Here is an 18,121-nt window from a genome sequence, read left to right on the forward strand (position 1 = left end):
TTGCCTCTAGGCAAGCCTGTGCCGTGCTCGGCACAGGGAAGGGGCGGGAAGGGAGAGCTCCGCCCGGCGCGGAGCTGAGGGGCGCTGGGAGGTGATCGCTTTTCCCTGGGGAGCGGGGCGGTTGACGGGGCGGCGGCAGCCCCGGAACCCATCTGCGGCTCCTCCGGCCTTCTGGGAGAGGGCGGGCCCTCGCTTAAGCGATTTCCATTTCTGCCGGTTCAGCCCGCGCGAGGCGCCTGGGGGGGGCTGTAACGGTTCTAACGGTCGGGGCGCGCGCGTGTGCGTGTGCGTGTGCGTGTGCGTGTGCGTGTGCGTGTGCGTGTGCGTGTGCGTGTGCGTGTGCGTGTGCGTGTGCGTGTGCGTGTGCGTGTGCGTGTGCGTGTGCGTGTGCGTGTGCGGTTATGAGATTCCTTCCCCGACACCTGAGGTGTTGAGCTTCCCTTGGGGCCGCCGGGCCGGTCAGGGCTGGCCTCGCCGCGATTGTGACCCGCCGGTGGCCGTGGGAAGGACGTTGGGTCCCGGGTGTCGGCGGGGGAAGCGGGTCCCTGGAGAGCGTTGCCTGCCACGGTGGCCGGGCTGAGGGCTGCCGGCCTTCGGTCCCGCTTTACATCCGCCTTTGGAAGCGGGAGGTTTCTTACAGAGCTGCTCAGTGGTTTTCTTAAATCCCTTGGTTCAGACTGTGGTAATGTGAAACGTTATTGTGGCAATAGTCAAGTCTCATGAAGCTGAATTGAGCTAATAGTTGCTTAAAAGTATGTTCGTTTGGTTTTTTTCTCTTTAAAAGCAGGTTTGAAGTTTTCTAGATAGTCCTTGGTTTTTACAGCTTACCATAAAGACTCCAAATCTAGGGGAAAAACTAAATTAATCAAATTAATAACTTCTCCCATTTTGTGAAGGTTTTCCACAGCTGAGATACTAATGTGCAAGGTGCTCCTGAGTAGCATAGGACACTAGAGGTGTAGCAGATTGTGGCTAACAGAACACCATTATATCCTGCCTCTACACCATCCCATGCAATATAAAAACTAGGTGGATATAAAATGTTGCTTACAGGAGCTAAGGCCAAAACAATATCAGGTGGTTCATCTGTCAGTAGGTACTGTGGAACTCCTTGCCAAAGGATCTAGAGGCAAAAGAATTTCAAAGAGACACTGGAGAAGGATTAGAGGAAAGATCTGTTAAGGTTAACCATTAGGAAAACCATGCTAGGTCAAAGGAATCCTCCAAACCATAAATAAGTGGAGGCAGAGAGCACTTGGCACAGGTATATGCCCTGCACACACATATTTTCCTGTGGCATTTGTTTTTCCCCGCTTTGGGTGACAGCAGACTAATTGGTCTGACCAACTGTGATTATTCTTATGAGCCTCCTAAATTTTCCTAGATACCCAGTAAGGGTGAGCATCTCACTGGGAATCTTGTGTTTTAATATTTTTCTAAAAATGCAGGAACTTCAGTTTGTTGAGAGTTCTGTCTATCCCATTATTAATTTCTGGCCAAAGAAATTAGTCTGCTCTAAAGTTCTGGGCAGGCGGAGCAACGGGAGACCAAGTTAGCCATAATCTTTTAGGGAAAAAAAGCATTATGAGATCTCTCACAAAAACAGTAGTCCTATATTTGAGATAGGAAGTAGGAAATCTCAAAAAATTGGAGGGGCTAATGGGTAGAAAAGACTTCTTTTGCCTTTAGGGTTTTGTATGACAAAAGAGGATGGTATCTGTTTTTTTGGTTGTTTGGGGCTTTTTCCCCCCCCCCCATGATTTTAACAGAATGATTCTTCAGTTGCTACAATTTTAGAAGGAATTTCCATTTTACATGTGGCTTAATATCTTAGCTCCACCCACTTTCTCTATTCAATAAAGAATAATGTGTCATGTTATGCACTTTGTCAAAGATAAAACTGGGCAAAAGCTCAGGATACCTTTGTCAGAACTCTTGACTTCAGATTTTTCTAGAAAGTACAGAAGCTTTTCCCCGAATCAGTGGGTTTTTTGGGTTGGTCTTCCAATTCTGTTGTGCCTTTGATGTAAGACAAACGCATATCCTAAACTTTCTCTAGAGGATGAAAAAAAAAATCCAGTGACTCTAAATATGGTGTAGTTAACTGAGACCTTTTATTGTTGAATTGCTGAATTGTGTTTATTCTAAACTTTTTTTCTTTTCTGTTTCTAATTTTAGCATTATCCAGGATGTCTTCACTAACAGAAAAGGACAGACCAGTTGTTCAGCTGTTACTGAACACTGGCACTTGCCCACGATGTATTTTGAGGTTTTGCTGCGTGGGATCACAGCCACTTTATAGATGTCCATACAAGGTTTGTTCTTTGTATTCCTAATTAGAACATGTAAACATAGGAACACAGTGTTCTTTGCACTACCTCAAAGGAGAAGGCTGTTGTATTCTTAGGCTTTTGCCTGAGAGGAAAATGCTTTGCAAAATGAGTTATGAAAAATGACTGCTGCTACACTGTGCAATTTTGAGAGGTTACAAGAATCATAGAATATGACAGTTGTTGTGGGTTAAATGTTAAGTTTGCCATGAAAGTTGCTATGTGTTCCCTGAAAGCACCAGAAAACAGGGCATGTTAGCTTCTGCACAGCATGGCTCTGTCACTTTTCAAGCAGACCAGCTATGACTGTTCCCTCTGTTCTTTTTCCTTTAATGTTGTAAGTAGTAAAGGGGTAGTGGGCAGTGCAGCTGATGCAGAGGAGGAACTGTCTATACTCCAAAGATTTTTGCCTCATCTTTCCTTCTTCTTTCAGTAGAATTGCTAGGGGGATGTAACGGAAGAACTGGGGAGCGCAGGTTAAGGATGAATCTTCCTTTTTCAGTCAGTCGAACATGGTGTTATTAGGCATCCTTTTTAGCTGACCTTAGTGCTGAAATTCAGCATTCTTCAAATTTTTCCTAGTTGTGCACAATCACTCCTCCCTTTGTCCTTGTATTTGATACTCCTCAACTTGGTTTTGGCTATTTGCTCTTCCTCCATATTGGTTCTCTGAGACCTCTCTCATTGTGTGGGCCAAACAAACATCTCCATTTACCTGGTTGAATCCCTTGTCTTTATGCTTGCATCTTCTGGTGCCTGTCTTGATTATTTCACCTTTGTTCACGTTTAATCTCTCTGGAATTCATTTTTAACATCTTTCTTCCTTTTCCTTTTCCATTTTCTTTCAATCATTTGAGAACTGTTCATTCTGTATGCCATTTTTTATTCGATCGCATCTCTACCTAATTTTCCTCTGAGCTGCAACAACAGAGTAAGTGCTGTCTTTGTACTGAACACCTTATAATAAATCTTCCTTTCTGAACTATGTCTTATCTCTGTCTCTTATCCTTCCTAAAATTCAGACACATGCAGGTGATTCTTCTCTCTCCTCATGAGCACATCCTTTAATTTTTGTAGGCTTCTCTCTTTATATGAAGTTCTTCCTCTATGTATTTAATTTCACCCTCACCTGTATCTGCTCTCATTTCCTTCTCATACTGTACTAGCCAACTGTCTTCCTAGTCATCTGGGCTAATGGAGTTGGAGGACTTAAATTCTAACATAATCTAAATGACAAAAAAGCAATAAACATCTATTTTCATTGAACAGCGATGGGACCAAAGATAAATGCATTTCTGCAAGTCAGGTCTGTAAAATGTTTTACACTCTTCTTGGATGATAAAGAAGTCTATTCAGGAAAATTCAGTTTCCCTGAATTACATTTTGAGAGGAATACAGCTTGGAGGGTTTTAATTGTGTACGTGTCTTTTGGTATAAATCAAGTTATTAATTACATACACCAAGGCTAAACCGGAATGGTTAGTACTAGTTTTTAGAATTTGTAGATGTTTGTAAGTGCTTGTTACAGCATTGGAGAAAAGAGGAAACGACAACAACTATACATTTCCTCTGTTTGTGTTAGGATTTGATGAAGGATTTAAAAGAATTTCTGAAAAATAATCAAGAAGGAGAAGGTACAGTTTGTTTTGATGTAGCTGATCCGCCTTGTAAGAGAATCAGACTTGAACATGCAGAAGAAGGGCCTGATCTCAACCACAGTGGAGCACTCCAGCAGATTCCTTCGGTTAATGATGGAAATACTGCAATGGAGAACTCGACTGTGAAGGTTTGCAATGTGTGTTTGGGAATCCTTCAGGAGTTCTGCGAGGCTGACTTTGTTAAAAAGGTAAATAACCAGTTCTTAATCTTTATGTGTACTTTTATTGGAGTTTGTGTTTGTTGGGATTAAATCACAATGCAGTTAAACAACTGAGAGAAAAATACCGGAAAACAAACTGAAACATTTACCTATTCTGAATATTTGAAATGTAGATGGCGCCATTCAACTATGTACTGCTCACTGACAGTGTTGGCATACCTCCTGTGCAGCTGGGAAATAAAATTTGTTGGTGTGACTGTATTTTACCCAGGCCTTGTCATAATGTAACTTCAAAAAAAAGAATATCAGTGCAGGTGCAATGGAATGAATGCTAGGAGCACATTTTCCTAAAACAAGGACTAACAGATATGTGCTGGCATGAGTTTAGGAGGTAATCTGATGTTCTGCTGCTTAGATTGCAAGGAAAACCTCACTGGAAGTGGTGACCTCTCTCACTTTTCTTATGTGAAGGGAAAATGAGGAGGCATCAAATTCTGTGCTCTTCAGCTTAACTAAATGTTCCTAATACAGCATGATTCTGTCTTTACAATGTACTACTGTTTAGAAAGCCACAGAGGAAGAAAATATTTTGGTGATACAACAGATTGTAGGTAATGAAGAAAATATGAATTAGGAGAGAATATGGGCATAATGAGTGTTGCAAACATCATCTCTGAGCAATAAAATTGCTTACGTGACAAACTGAAATATCAGTGAGAAAAATCACACTTGCATTTGAGAAGTTTAACAGAGTTTTAATAGAAAAGAATTTGGTTTAATAGCACGACTATATCTAAAAATGAGACTAAACAGAAGGTGTAGTATATAGTTTCTGTCGTTGCAGTGCGTGATGTTTCTTTTTTGTTTCCATTGGCAGAGTATATATATTTATGCAGAATCCACTTCTAAGACTTATTTCAGAGTTACTCTCTTAAGTAACGGAAAACAGTAACGGAAAATCTGACAGCATTTGTTATGGCACCACAAAACCTGATTATTTTATAAGGAAATTTCTGAGATGTTGATCTCACCTTAAAAGCTCAGAATTGGTCTTTAACATTTATTAAAGTCACTGACATTTTGGATGACTTCTCCATGTGTGTTTAAGCTTACTTCCAGTAAAGACATCTAGCCATCAGCTCTCACTAGCCTGCTTTAAAACGTTTGATGTGTGTTTGGTTTCTTACTTTATCCAGTGAGGAACATGATTTTTTACAATGAAGAATGATTGTGAATTAATATTGTGGGTACCTGTTTGTTCCTGTTTTATCCCAGGATCTTAAACATTTTTATTGTCCCAGAATTGTATCACTGCTGTGAAGAAGGACATTCTGAGTCAGCTGTTCTAGCCTTTGGTCACTGCAGTGTAATTCATTGTGCTAAGATTTCGGTATACTATTGGTCTTAGCCTTAAAATGGCAAGTTAGGTTGTTTCATAGCAATAAGCATACAGTTTATTAGTAACCTCTTTTTTTAACAGAACAAAAAAGCTTATATTTCAATAAGTCGTTAGGGATTCCTCTGGTTTATATATTTGGCATCTGTTGGAATGTGCATTAACATGGATTTACAGTGATTACACTAGCATAAAGAATATCCTAAAAAATTATCAACTTGCTTCTAATGCTATGGTTTAATATTAAAGTCCTTCTCTTACAGGTGTGCCAAAAGGTTAATTCCGCTGGTTACCAGTTCACTAGTTTTGTATTTTCTGTGTCGCTACCCCCACAGCTGTCTGTTAGGGAGGTAAGTGTTTACAGATATTTCTTCATAACTTAAATGCATATTAAAGAAAGTAACTGTGGAATGTACAAGCTGGAGGTGGTTTCATTTTTAATTGCTATTGTTTAAAAAACCAAAAACACATGCTAGAAGCAAAGTCTGCTCTCCCCTTCTTTGTTGGTATTAGTTTAATTAATAAAGTGTCTGAGTCATCCAGTTTTCAGTTAGCCCAGGAGTTACTTTATATCTGAAAATCTAAAAGGAGTTTCTTTAAACCCTTGGTGTATTGTTCCCTTTGGTACAGATGCCAGCTCTGCTTTGTGGATCTTCTCGGAGAAGGAACTGTACAGCTGGTGCCTTCCCTGAAATAAATGATAATTGGTAGTGCAGAATACAAATTAAGGAATTTGAAGATGAACTCTTTAACTGTTCAGCATTTAAAATGATGTGAAAATACCAATTTTAATAGTCACCTGTCTTGGGCATTGTTGAAGGTCTAGATTTGTAAAACTACAGTTTATAGCAGTTGTAAAACTACTGATTTTGTTGGCAATTTTAATCAAACTTAAATTGTTTGTATTTCAGTCATTTAATTACAGAATATAATGAGAACATGGAGAGATGTATAACCCTGGTAATTATTTGTTTTTAATTGAGGGAAAACACTAAGGATAATATAGCTTGATCAATAAAACACCAATTTTTGCTTAGTTCTGAGATGTTTTACGATATTTCCCTGCTTTCTGACCAAAAAAAAATGATGCAACAATACTATTCTAAAGGGCAACATGTAGATCTTTATGATAGATATCTGCTGGGGTAAGATGTAGTAGAAGCTTCAGTGAACATGGCAGAAAGAAGTGTGGGCTTTCTTGGATTTACATGTAAACCTATGGTGAGGTCTGTTCTCATCCCACACTGTTTGACTGTTAAATAATCTACTACGCTTCTAGTGTTCATTTGTACTGTTAGTTCTCACATCTCAGGCCAATGCCAGTGCAATAGCTGTGCTGTGCTAACGTATATGCTACTTCCAAGTCTTCTTGAATGTAAGATTCTCTAATAATTAAGCACAGTTGGTGTGCTTGCTTCAGCTGTCATGGTGTCTGGTAAAATAAAACCATAACAAATTGCTTTGTTCTTTCTGAATGGATGAACTTTCCATACTCCCATTTGATTTTATGGTCATCCAAAAAATGAGATATGTCAAAAAGCCACTTTCAGGCTAGGTGAGTATAAGAATGAATGCATGTGTGCCTGTGGTACTCTGTAAAACTCCAAATGTAGGTCAGACTCACCCTAGCTTTATGCCTGGTATAAGCTTAGGTGTTTAAAAAAAGAGGAGCCTGATTATTTTTAGGGTCCTATTGATCATGTCTTTTCCGTTTCCAGCCTACCTTTGCAAGTCATTACTGAGACCTCCTTTACTCTATTCATTATAGCCTCAAAGAGCAAAAACAGAGTGATGCACAGAATCTTTTGGCTAAAGTCCCAACTGCAATTCCCACTTCACCAAGTTCTTAATACGTTTCCATTATGCATCTTCAGCTTGACAGCTGTAGTTTATCTAGCTTAAAAATAACTACTTTTTTTTTTCATAGCATAGCTATATAATGATGGAGGCGAGGAAATTAAAATTCGACACCACTGTTCTTCCTTGCCCTCCTTGTGGGTCCTTGCCAGAATGCCTCGGTAGAGGGTGTTATTGCATTGCAGTTCTAGCTCAGTGATGTTGTCACACTAACCTGAACAAGCAGGGCAAGGATTTCTGTCTGGGTTTGAGGCAGCCTTGGATGTAAATGGAAGCAAAAAAAATAATAGTTTGCTTCAGAGAGTTCCTCTTGCTGATTGAGGTATTGATGATACACTAAGACTGCATTGACTGGGAAAACTGACTGGGCAAATGCAGTTGGTAGAAACCCAGATTTATTACTCTATAGTAACTTTGTTTTCTAAGTGCAATAAGTTACTAGTTTGAAAAAAGGGATGAGGTGTCATTTTTTAACCTGTCCGTCTGCTTCATTCAAAGTATCTTGTCCTTATGTTCAAACAAACAAACAATACTACAGTGCTTGGTACAACCAGGGGAATAAAAGTTGTGGTGTGGGTCCAGAAATGAATAGGTGGAGTGAGATGAATGAGTAGGAAGCTCCAAAACCGGATCTGTTCTCTTTGGAAACAGTTTTGGTTCGTGTGGGAGCAGGTCTACATTAGGAAGTTCCCGCTGTCCCTTCTGTTCCCTCCCTTCACTCTTGCCAAATGCTAAGCCAGCTGTGTGTGTAGCTGTGCTCTAATGGAACGGGTGAAAATGGGTGACGGTGGAGAAAGAAGCACTTTAAAATCATGGGGGTTTATTTACCACCCTCTCCATTTGTCGCTTCAAAAAATAATTGGTAAAAACGGTTCCTGTTTTACGGTTACAGAAAAGCAGCAAGTAATGCAATATGTCAAAATATCTCAAAATGCTTTGTGTTGAAAAGAGGTCTTTTGTTAAATTCTTTTTTTAATTCTTTGAATTGCACTGTACAAGAACATATGTAATTTTATCATAAAAGGACACTTCAATGACAGCCTCCCTCCCATTGACCTTTTGTATGACACACAGGTTTTCTCTGACTTCTTTTTAACAAAAAATCAGAAAGTGCCTTTTAATATTACCTTCAACTAATTTAATTATGACAGTTGTCATCCTGCCAAGTCTAAAATGTACGATAGGAGTTGAAGAAGAGTGGGATATAAAATTTACATTTGCATAGTATTTGTATCTGTAATGCAAAGAAGCTATCACCTCTTTCCACAAGTAGGATATTTGATTAAAATAAATCATAAGTGCAGGGGTCCCAAGTTTATGTCAGACTGCTATGTTAGAATATGAAGTGAGTCATGCCCTTCAAAAGGGTGACTGTTAGCTATGTCTGTAGTCTCAGTTGTGATCCATCATCCTGGTACTTGCTACAAGGACACTGATGCAAATAGCATCTGTAGTCATTACTCCCTCTAGGACTGTGTATACCTCATTGTGGAATTCCCCATCTCGAAGCTCTTTTCTAATACAGTGAAAAAATGCTGTGGCTGGGATTGCACATGGTATTTCAACTGTTGCCACTGTGATCCCTCAGATAGCATTAGAATAATATCCTGCAGCTTGTAATCAATATAGTGCCTGAGCTACTGTATTTCAGAAATGTATTTGCTGTTAAGCATTGCCCTGCAGGCTTGAGCTCTGTAATGAGCATTTTTCATTTTGAAACCACTTCACAAACATAAAGTAATTACGAAGTAGAGGGCTCTGATCCCCTGCCTCACATACAGCTGGGAGAGAGTAGAGGGGTTTGGCTGGCTTGGTCGTTGAATGGGATTTGGAATTTGGGATCTTTTGGCTTCTGTGCTCACAGTACCCTAATCTATTGTTTCCTCTTAATTGAAGGGGAAAAGTAATTTCTTAAATTCTCTTTCAATTTTGAAGTCAAGAGAGAGGAGATGAAATTTGACCTGTGGTCTCATTTTAGCATAGCTACTAACATCCAGAAGTTTTCTCTATTTTGTAATTGTACCCCTGTAAAACGGGAAAGGAGTGAGACTAGCCACCCGACTGAGTCCCAAAACTGCATGTGCTTTAAATCAAGGCATATGAGATTTTTTTTAATTGGTATTCATCAAACAGATTTCTAGACCGCATTCTATGGTTGTCATATTCTCTAGTTCAGAATGACATTCAAGGAATTTCAACTGGAAACTATTTTTATGTATGATTTTATCTGGGTTATTATACAAACAAGATTACAATATACTTCATGGTGTTTTGTCTTACAGCAGTCTTACTCATACTCTCTACATATGCAGGATAATGAATCACAGTGAATTTGAATAAACAGTACTCCATCAATACAACTATGTTTATTTTGTTCAGTAGTGTGCTGTTTTGTGTATCGTGTATTAACAAAGTTTGTGTTCTCTCTCTGCCATTGCTCTTTCCCCTTAGTATTTCTAGCACTGTTTTTAGGCTTCCCTCATTCTTCTCAATGAACCAGCAGAAGGATAAGAGACATTTTTTAAATTGAGTTCCTCTATTAGCATGTAAAAGAGATCTGTGATGTGGTTACTTCTGATATCAGTGAAAAGATGATGTGATCCTAGCTCTGCTCCTTTAAGTTTGATGCATTAAAATTATTTCCTTGACAATAGACGGTAATTCTTTCGACAGAGTTTGGGGGAGTTTATTCTCAAAGCACCATATACGAAGAATGAAAGACAGGGAAGGGATTTAAAATTCTGAAGAACTTAAACCAGTGATGTTCATTGCTTTTGAGATGCCAACTTTTTTGGACATTGCATATGTATATATATGGTTGTATGACAAGCATATGGAGTCATCTTTCTCTGACACTTTATCAGTAGTCTGCAGCCCACAGATTGAAAATTACTAGTTTCGGTATTTTTTCATTATAGTTGTTTCAAGCTGTGCAATAAATAATTGTTAGTGAAATTGAGTGCTTGTATGAAAAGCTCCCTCTGATTTCTAGAATTATTTCTTCTGTTCCTCAGCTATCTCATATTCAGCCTAAGTCTCCTAAACTAAGTGATGTGCTTTAAATAAAGGGGCAGTCTTCAGGGAAGGGGTTCGTGATTACTGTAAGGCCAAGTGTGTCTTTTATTTCATGTTTATTATAATGGATGATAACAATTTTATTTTTTTTAACTTATATGTGAAATCAGTTTTCATATATCATCCATTTAGACACTCCCCCCTGCCCCCCCTCCTATGTCTCTGTATGGTGGGTAACTGTTGTCAGTTAACTGTTGACTTAGGCTGTCAGAGTCTTTTTCTAGTTACAGTGTTAACAGCAAGTTTCAAAGTGTGTTTAATACATCCTAATTTTTTTTAAAGCCAGATAGGACTCGAGGTGACTTGCAAAATGACATCTTACAAAGAAAAACAAACACCACTTCTGTCTTTCAGCTTCTAAAGCAAAAACTAAATTAAAATCCTAATACTTCCTTTTTGTCCTGAGTTTTTAAAACATTTTACCTTCTGCTAACAGTCTTTCAAATTGTTGGGCATTTTGACCCTTAATTTCATTTAAATTCTTTTTCTCTTTCTTCTTCCTGGGCATGGCTGGTGACCTATAGCGTGCTGCTTGGCTGCTGGTAAAACAGGAAATGGGGTGAGTAATTTCTTTTGGCAACCCTCATACCACTTCTGTTAGAGAGTTCTCCAGATTTAGAGAAAGGAGAGACACTCTTACTATAACTTTTTTCCAGCATAGTAGAAATGAGAAACCACTTATGCAGTGGCCCTGCTGAGACATATATGTTAAGAGAAAATTTTAACCAAGCGATTAATGCTGTATTTTCGAGGTCAAGATTGTTGTTTTCATATAAAGGTACTTCTGCTAACAGTTGTGGAATATGTAGACTCACTTCCTATGTCCTTGGCCAAGATTTTAACTTTGTACCTTCAAAACTAATCATAAGGAAATTCATAACTGGGATGTGCTGTCATTCTATTTGGGTTTTTTTTAAATAATTTTTTTATTGTCCATAGCTTTTGCTCTATGTCTGACAAGAACTCTTTTTATATAGACAGCATTTGTCTATATAAATGTTGAGCAGACAAGAAGTTGATTTTTTTAGTCTTGTTATGATCCTATTGTCCAGTTTACTTGATGATTATGAAGGATAAGATGGCAGCTGGTTTGGTTTTTTGGTGTTTTTTTTCTTTCTTTCTTTTTTTTACCTGGTTTGACCTTAATTTGTGTTTCTTACATCTTTTGCCTCATAGTGTGATTATAGCTAGGATGTGGCATTTCAGCTTGGAGTGCAGGCTTTCTGTCCAACTGGACAGCTCTGACTTAGCTTAATGGTCCTGAGAGGTTGCCATGATACCATCTGTAAGCCAAAATATTATTGTATGTAGAAGACATAATGAAATGTCAACCTTTTCAGGTTTAGTTTACGTTAACAAGGACTGAAAATTGCTAGTCAGATAATGGTGAAAAGTCAGTAGTGTAGCCTGATTCTTTGTCTGCTCCAGGATACTCCCATTTCTGGCCAAATATGAACATATTAGAGCCATTTTGAACAGATAAATTGTCTCTGTGGGCTAAAGGAAAGAAACCACTTGTCTCAAAGCTAGTTGAGGATTTTGAACTAGTCTTTGGTGGAAGCCATCTTGGCTGGAAGTAGCATTTCAAGATATTAATAGAAAGCTAGACTAAAAGCTGCTGAATCGCTTCCTACTTTGGCACTAATTTAAAAGCAATTGTTTCATCAAATTGCTTGATCTCTCAAGATGAGACCCTGTAGGGCAAATATTGCCCACATAGCCTACCATTGGTGCCATTTGTATAGAAGGACACGTCCTTTGCTCTGTAAGTTCCAAATGAGTGGTTTGAAATCATATGCTGCTCACCTCACAGACTTCTGCTCCTTTTAATTTCCATAGGCAAAGACATAGGAGTCGAGGCCTGGTCTTGTACTTGCAGAGGTAGTTGAGCCTGACCCAGCAAGGTCAACTAAGGTTGTCATCTTGGCTTTTCCTTTTAGGAATTTATGCCCACTGGAGTTCATGCTCTCCTTCTATGAAGGACTGGGTCACCCTTTTAACAATAAGTCTAATGTTCGGGGTGGATTGTTTTGTTTTGTTTTTAACAAAGGATTTTTGTGCATACCTCTTCCTCAGCTCTTCTCCAGGTAGACTCTGGAAAGACTTCTGTAACTTTTGATCAGCATGGAGCTATGGCATGCGTTCCCTCAGTGCATAATCTTTTACACAGTAAAAAAAGATTCTATTTTTAAATGTTAGTGAAAAAAACACTGGCAAATAGAAGCAGGGCAAAACAAGATATTATTTAGGGTGGAAGCTGGACAGGAGGCTCCCTAGCAAGTAGCACAGCTGCACAAGCTGCCCTGCAGGATCCAGATACTCAGTTTACTTAGGCTGAACTAGGATCTTTTCTCCATCTGCGTGTACCTTCTGTCTTTCTTGTGTTAACATAAGTGCTTGTGTGACCCAGAGTGCTGATCATCTCACTGATCTGGCTGAAAAACAAAACTTTTTTTGGTGGATTAGGGTTTGCTATAAATGGGGTCGATGGACTGGTATTACTTACCAGGCTGTGTAGTGTCAGCATGCAACTGCTGGCAGGAACGCGTGGCCAGAGGCAGGGTGGAGGCAACACAGTCCTAAATTGGCTTGAGCTGACTGTAGCTCAGGTAGCTACACCTTTAGCTACTGCCAAACCCTTATGTGTTCATTGAGAAGCATCTTACCTGGAATCCCAATCTGGCCTTAATGTTTCCTCAACACTTTGTTAATTCAATACAAAGATTCAGTGCCATTATAAGAGGTCTTGGAACAGCCTTTCATTCTTTCATGCCATGGTCTGTATGCTTTTGTCCATTTTTTATTCGTGCATTGTTTGTTTACCTGGGACTAGTTACTTACGTTTGTCTTGAAACGCTATATGTGATGTAACTATCTTTGACAGACTCCTGTGCAAGTTATTAATTCTTTGTGTATGTGATTCAGAAAACTGGGCCTTTCCTTGGCAAAGGATGACATTGTTCAGCTGAAAGAAGCTTATAAGTGGATTTTTCATCCCCAGTTGTCAGAAGAGTTGGGTGTTCCTGCTGATGGAAAGGTGTCGTATAAATAAGAACACACTTTTTTTCTCTGTGTCTGGGGTTTGTTTTTTTTTTTTTTACATGTGTTTGTGCATGCATATATACATTTACACACTTACATATATGAGGGGCAAAAAAGAAAAAGATATACTTTTTTCCCTCATTAACAGATAAACAAGTTGCACTCTTCGTATATTCACTGTAGGGGAGAAGTTTTTTTAACCAGAGATCTCCAAGTCTCAACACTGAGGGGACCAATCTTCATTTTTGTACACATAGATCATTGCATGTTATGGAACCATCGTAGTCGTTTGCTGTCTGTTGCTCTTGGGCTGCCAGTTTCCTTTTATCAATGATACTTTTTCAGTTTCCTCATTTTCCAGGATCTTTCATTTCCAGAGGCTAAGGAATGCTCATACATTCCTGTTTTGCTCTCCTGTTACTGCCAGCACCATTGCTGTTCTGTGAGATAAATTGTTTGGGTTGTTAGTGTGTTAAATTCTGTGGATAAAATATATTTCTGAAACATACTGAAAGAGGAAAGACTGGTCCTTGTTCACTTCAATGAATGCTAGAGGTAGGCATGTTGGAACCTGCAATACCTCTAAGTAGGCAACAAATGTTTTTTCAAATCCTTTTTTCAACTTTCAGATTCTGACTAACATTCTTAAAATGTTTCTGAAATGCATTGACTGAACATGACGTTCAGATGTTGCCAGATAAATTGAGAAACACCATCATCTTGAATGTAAAATTTCTGCAAACATGGCTAAAATTCCCGCTGAGGACAAGGCAGCCTGCAGGTTTTACTTGTCATCAGCCATAGGACTGACCCCAGGACTAGACTCGCTTAGTCTGTAGGTTGGTTTGTTGGCTTCCATAATAATTACAGATTGTCTTTTCCCAGGGGTGCTAACTGAAAATATCCCTTTTATCTTAGTGAAGAAAGAAACGCTCAGTTACCCTGAAGATGATTCAAGAAGAAACAAACTTCTTACATACCAAGTTAGAAAAAGCTCTACAACAGGCATGAAGACACTCCAGACATCATTGTACCATAAAAGTTACTTGTCTAGTGCTCTTTATCTACAAGGCACTTGAATATTAGCCAATCTTTTCAATAGCCCTCTTGAGGTATTCTGGTATCTGAATAACAGAAGTAATGAGTGTTGTTTGCCCAAGGCCAAAGAGGGAATTGGGGGTAGAGCTGAGATTACACTAGAGTTTCTGGTCTAGCTGTCAATCCACTAGGATGTGTTGCCTTTCTTTGCCCCAAGGCCATCCAGTCATTGCAAATGAAGCCCCTGACAAAATTTTACAGTGGTGACTACTACAGGGTTTTTATCTTTATCCCACGCTATGCCCTGCTCTCCCAGCAGGTTTGTCAAGTTTAGTGACCGTAATAGGCTTTGAGCATACACAGTCTCTGACTCGGTTCCCCCTGTGCAAAATGGGGCCGGTATCTATGATGCGTAGGTCACTCACGTTTTTGAAGTGCTCTCAGATTGTCTTTGGTTACTTCAGAAATGCAAATGCCTTTATGGCACACGTTTTTAATGTCTTTAGATGATTTGTAGAACAAACGGGTTACTTTCTCTTTTGTCTACCTCGTTACTGTTTTCCTAATATTACAATAAGGATACTTGAGAATATCCTCCCTGTTTGTTTAATAAAGTATTACCTTCCTTTTTTCTTTCTTTTTTTTTTTTTTAATTTAGAGTTTGTTTGAAGTTAGCGTGGTCTTTGCTCACCCAGAAACAGAAGAAGAGTGCCATTTCCTGTAAGTTTTTATATAAATAACAAAAGATCTTTATCTAAATATTGTGCAACATTGTTGGTTTGGATTTGCTACAGATGAGAATATGCAGTGTTTATAAACTAGAATGGGGCCTGCATCTAAGCTTCCTCATATTCAGAGTTGCAGAGCTTAAAGTTACGCCATCTCTCTCTGATTAGTTCTGTGCTTTAAAGCTGATAAACAAAATAATCCAGAATTTTGATTTGAAATGGAAGGAGAACATTCATATAAGTTGTTCAATTTCAGCCCTTTTCAAAGTCACTACCCTCTTCAATGTAGCCATATTGTTTTAAAAAATAAATTCAAACCAGTAGTTGCAGGTGGGGGAATCTTCTGAGGCCATGCCTAGCTTTTCCTGCTCTTATAGGAGACATGGATGGGAGGGAAGGCTTTGAAGTGAGTTAATCCAACTTAGCTGTTGATGAAAACAAACAGAAGTTCCCTGGCCACTATATATAGTTTTTGGTGTGGCCCAGTAGAGCATTTGCTATACACAAAGAAGCAAAATATTTCTGTGAATTTAGCTACCATTGAATCTGATTTCTCAAAACCTAGCAGTAGTATATTCTGGATAATTATGTTCACTCTTCCTGTTTGCTGATGCTTCCTGGAAAACTTAGGTTTCGCTCAGTTTCATTACTTGCCCTCCTACTGCAAGTTAAATCTTAGCATAGAAAGAGGTTGGGCATAGAATTTCTGATTTCCCAGTTGCATAGTGACTTCATCTCTTGAGACTGGAGATTTCCTTCACAGCCTTTATATATTACCCTGATTTTACCCCTTCTGGCAATTTGTGGTCTTTGATTGCCTAAGCTGCCACCTTCTTGGTTTTCAACAGCTGCATCCTTCTTGGGGTGGGTTGTGAGGGAATGCATGCTTGGTGACAGACTGGGTATTAGGAAGAACTGATTACCAGTATTTGCTGAACATCTTTCCTTTCCAGCTTCTTCAAGACTGGGCAAAAGGGTGAGAAAGTAGTAGGGCCAAGCTCCAATTCTAGATAATGTTATCTGCAATCAACTCAAAAAACCTCAAAAGTTTCTGGATCCTGCATTCTTTCTTTCATATTTATTTAATTTTACTTGATCAGTTCTTGTTTTCTGTAGTGCTCTTCCTTCCTCTGAAACCTCTCAGCTCTTATTTGCAGCTCATCCTTCCATCCTTTTTGTGACGTTTCAAAAATATTGATGTTGAACGTGTTACAGTGCTAATGTTAGCACTCCAAGCAGAATAGTTGTAGAGGTGAAAGCTGTAAAGAAGTTCCATTCCACAGTCCATCTCCTCAGGTTTATTCCATGTGACCTGACAATATCCCTTTATTTGCCTTCTCTTTGTAGCATACTTAAACAGCAATTAAGGTTTTAGACATTTTTCTGAAGTCACAGCATATTACCTAATTTAATTACATAGTAGTTTCTCAGGCGCAGGGCATTCTGCATATGTGAATGGCTGGCTCTGGACATATTCTGAGGCAACGGTTTGATTTCAATGTAAACATGGTAAATTTGGCAATTGTCACAGCTTTAGTAATGACAGTCATGCTTTTTGTGGAAGCAGAGCAGGACCTTGTCTCAGCTTGAAGGAGTCTTCCAGGTATGCTTTTGGGTGGGATTTCCAAGTATGGCATCTAGAATTTCTCATCTCTCAAGCTGCTCTTACACAATTATCTGTAGGTAGATGTGCTAAAATGAAGCTTGGTTTGACACAGAAGATTGAATTGGCACTTGTTACTTTATACTTGGAGATTTATGTTTAAACGCAAGGTGATATTTAAATTCTGGAAGAGAGAATTTGTGTTTTGTGTTACAAACTGGCCAGGCAAGTTGCTTTTATAGAAACAGCAGAAGGTCAGATCTGCTTCCTTAGAATCTAAAGTAGTTATAGAGGTGTTGAAAAGCACCAGCAAGAAATGATAAATTGAGTTGTAGGCTAGAAATAATCTCTAACTGCATACATAGAAATCCACTAATAGGAACAGCAACTTCCTCTACGGTACTCAGAAAAAGTGTTTCACTGACTTAGCTTTCACTTTCGTGAAACAACCAAGAGTTTCCTTTTGAAGAGGCAAAGCACAAATGGTATCGAACACCTGGGGTTACTTTTTATGTAGTAAATTGGATTTTCCTATCCAGAAGCAGCGATTTGAATCTCTAGTTTACAGTGTACATTGTCTAAGAACAGCAAGTGTAGATTTCAAGACGTCAGCAAACTTTGCACAGAACTTAAACGTTAATCATTACCTTTATTGAGAAGCATTGGAAAGGACTGAAAGCTAAACTTCTTGTGTGCTTTTCCATCCCATCTCAAAGCTGAGACACATTTGTGTTGGTCAGAGCAGAAGAGGCTTACACAGCTTTATCCATGATTTCTCTCTAGATCAAGCAATGCACACCTGCCATTTGTGGCTTGGGATAAAGTTAATTTTAAAATCTGCTCTGTGCTAAGCTGTGGAGTGAGATATTGGGCATGTTGGTACAAAGGCCATGTACATGCCATGCTTATATGTCTGTCTGTCTATTTCTTTTTCTGTAAGAGTAGCCGCTAATTTTTGTTTCTGTATTTAGAGCCACAGCCTGTCCAGACTGTTTCAAACCAGCGAAAAACAAACAGGTAGGATCTCAGCATTGTTGTATTTATCTTCTGACATTCAGATTTTCTCAGCAGTAGCTACAATGAATAATTTATCTGGGTATTCAGTCAATGTTTAATGTCTGGTTTCCCTTCATCAAAAATCTCTCCAGTTTTCAGTTGTCTGAAAATAAAGTTGTCTCCTTTATTCAGTTAACATTTTTCTGCTTAGGAAAATGAAGCACTTAGTGTCTTTCT

General features: G+C 38.9%; 1 protein-coding gene across 5 annotated transcripts in view; it reads left to right on the plus strand.

The window, feature by feature from the left end:
* Nucleotides 1-9: 9 nt before the first annotated feature.
* The window catches only part of PUS10 (pseudouridine synthase 10), a 42,815-nt gene continuing 24,703 nt past the window's right edge, over nt 10-18,121 (plus strand). The window contains exons 1-8 of one of the 5 annotated variants that reach the window (XM_064446845.1): nt 10-91; nt 2,179-2,315; nt 3,913-4,176; nt 5,809-5,895; nt 11,002-11,036; nt 13,403-13,514; nt 15,216-15,277; nt 17,860-17,905. In XM_064446845.1, the coding sequence (XP_064302915.1) occupies nt 2,190-2,315; nt 3,913-4,176; nt 5,809-5,895; nt 11,002-11,036; nt 13,403-13,514; nt 15,216-15,277; nt 17,860-17,905 (732 nt within the window). In that variant the 5' untranslated portion in view covers nt 10-91; nt 2,179-2,189. The other 4 variants (XM_064446847.1, XM_064446846.1, XM_064446848.1 and 1 more) reach the window with 4 other exon arrangements.

The sequence above is a fragment of the Phalacrocorax carbo genome, chromosome 3, assembly GCF_963921805.1.
Source record: "Phalacrocorax carbo chromosome 3, bPhaCar2.1, whole genome shotgun sequence".
In the NCBI taxonomy this organism is placed as follows: domain Eukaryota; kingdom Metazoa; phylum Chordata; class Aves; order Suliformes; family Phalacrocoracidae; genus Phalacrocorax; species Phalacrocorax carbo.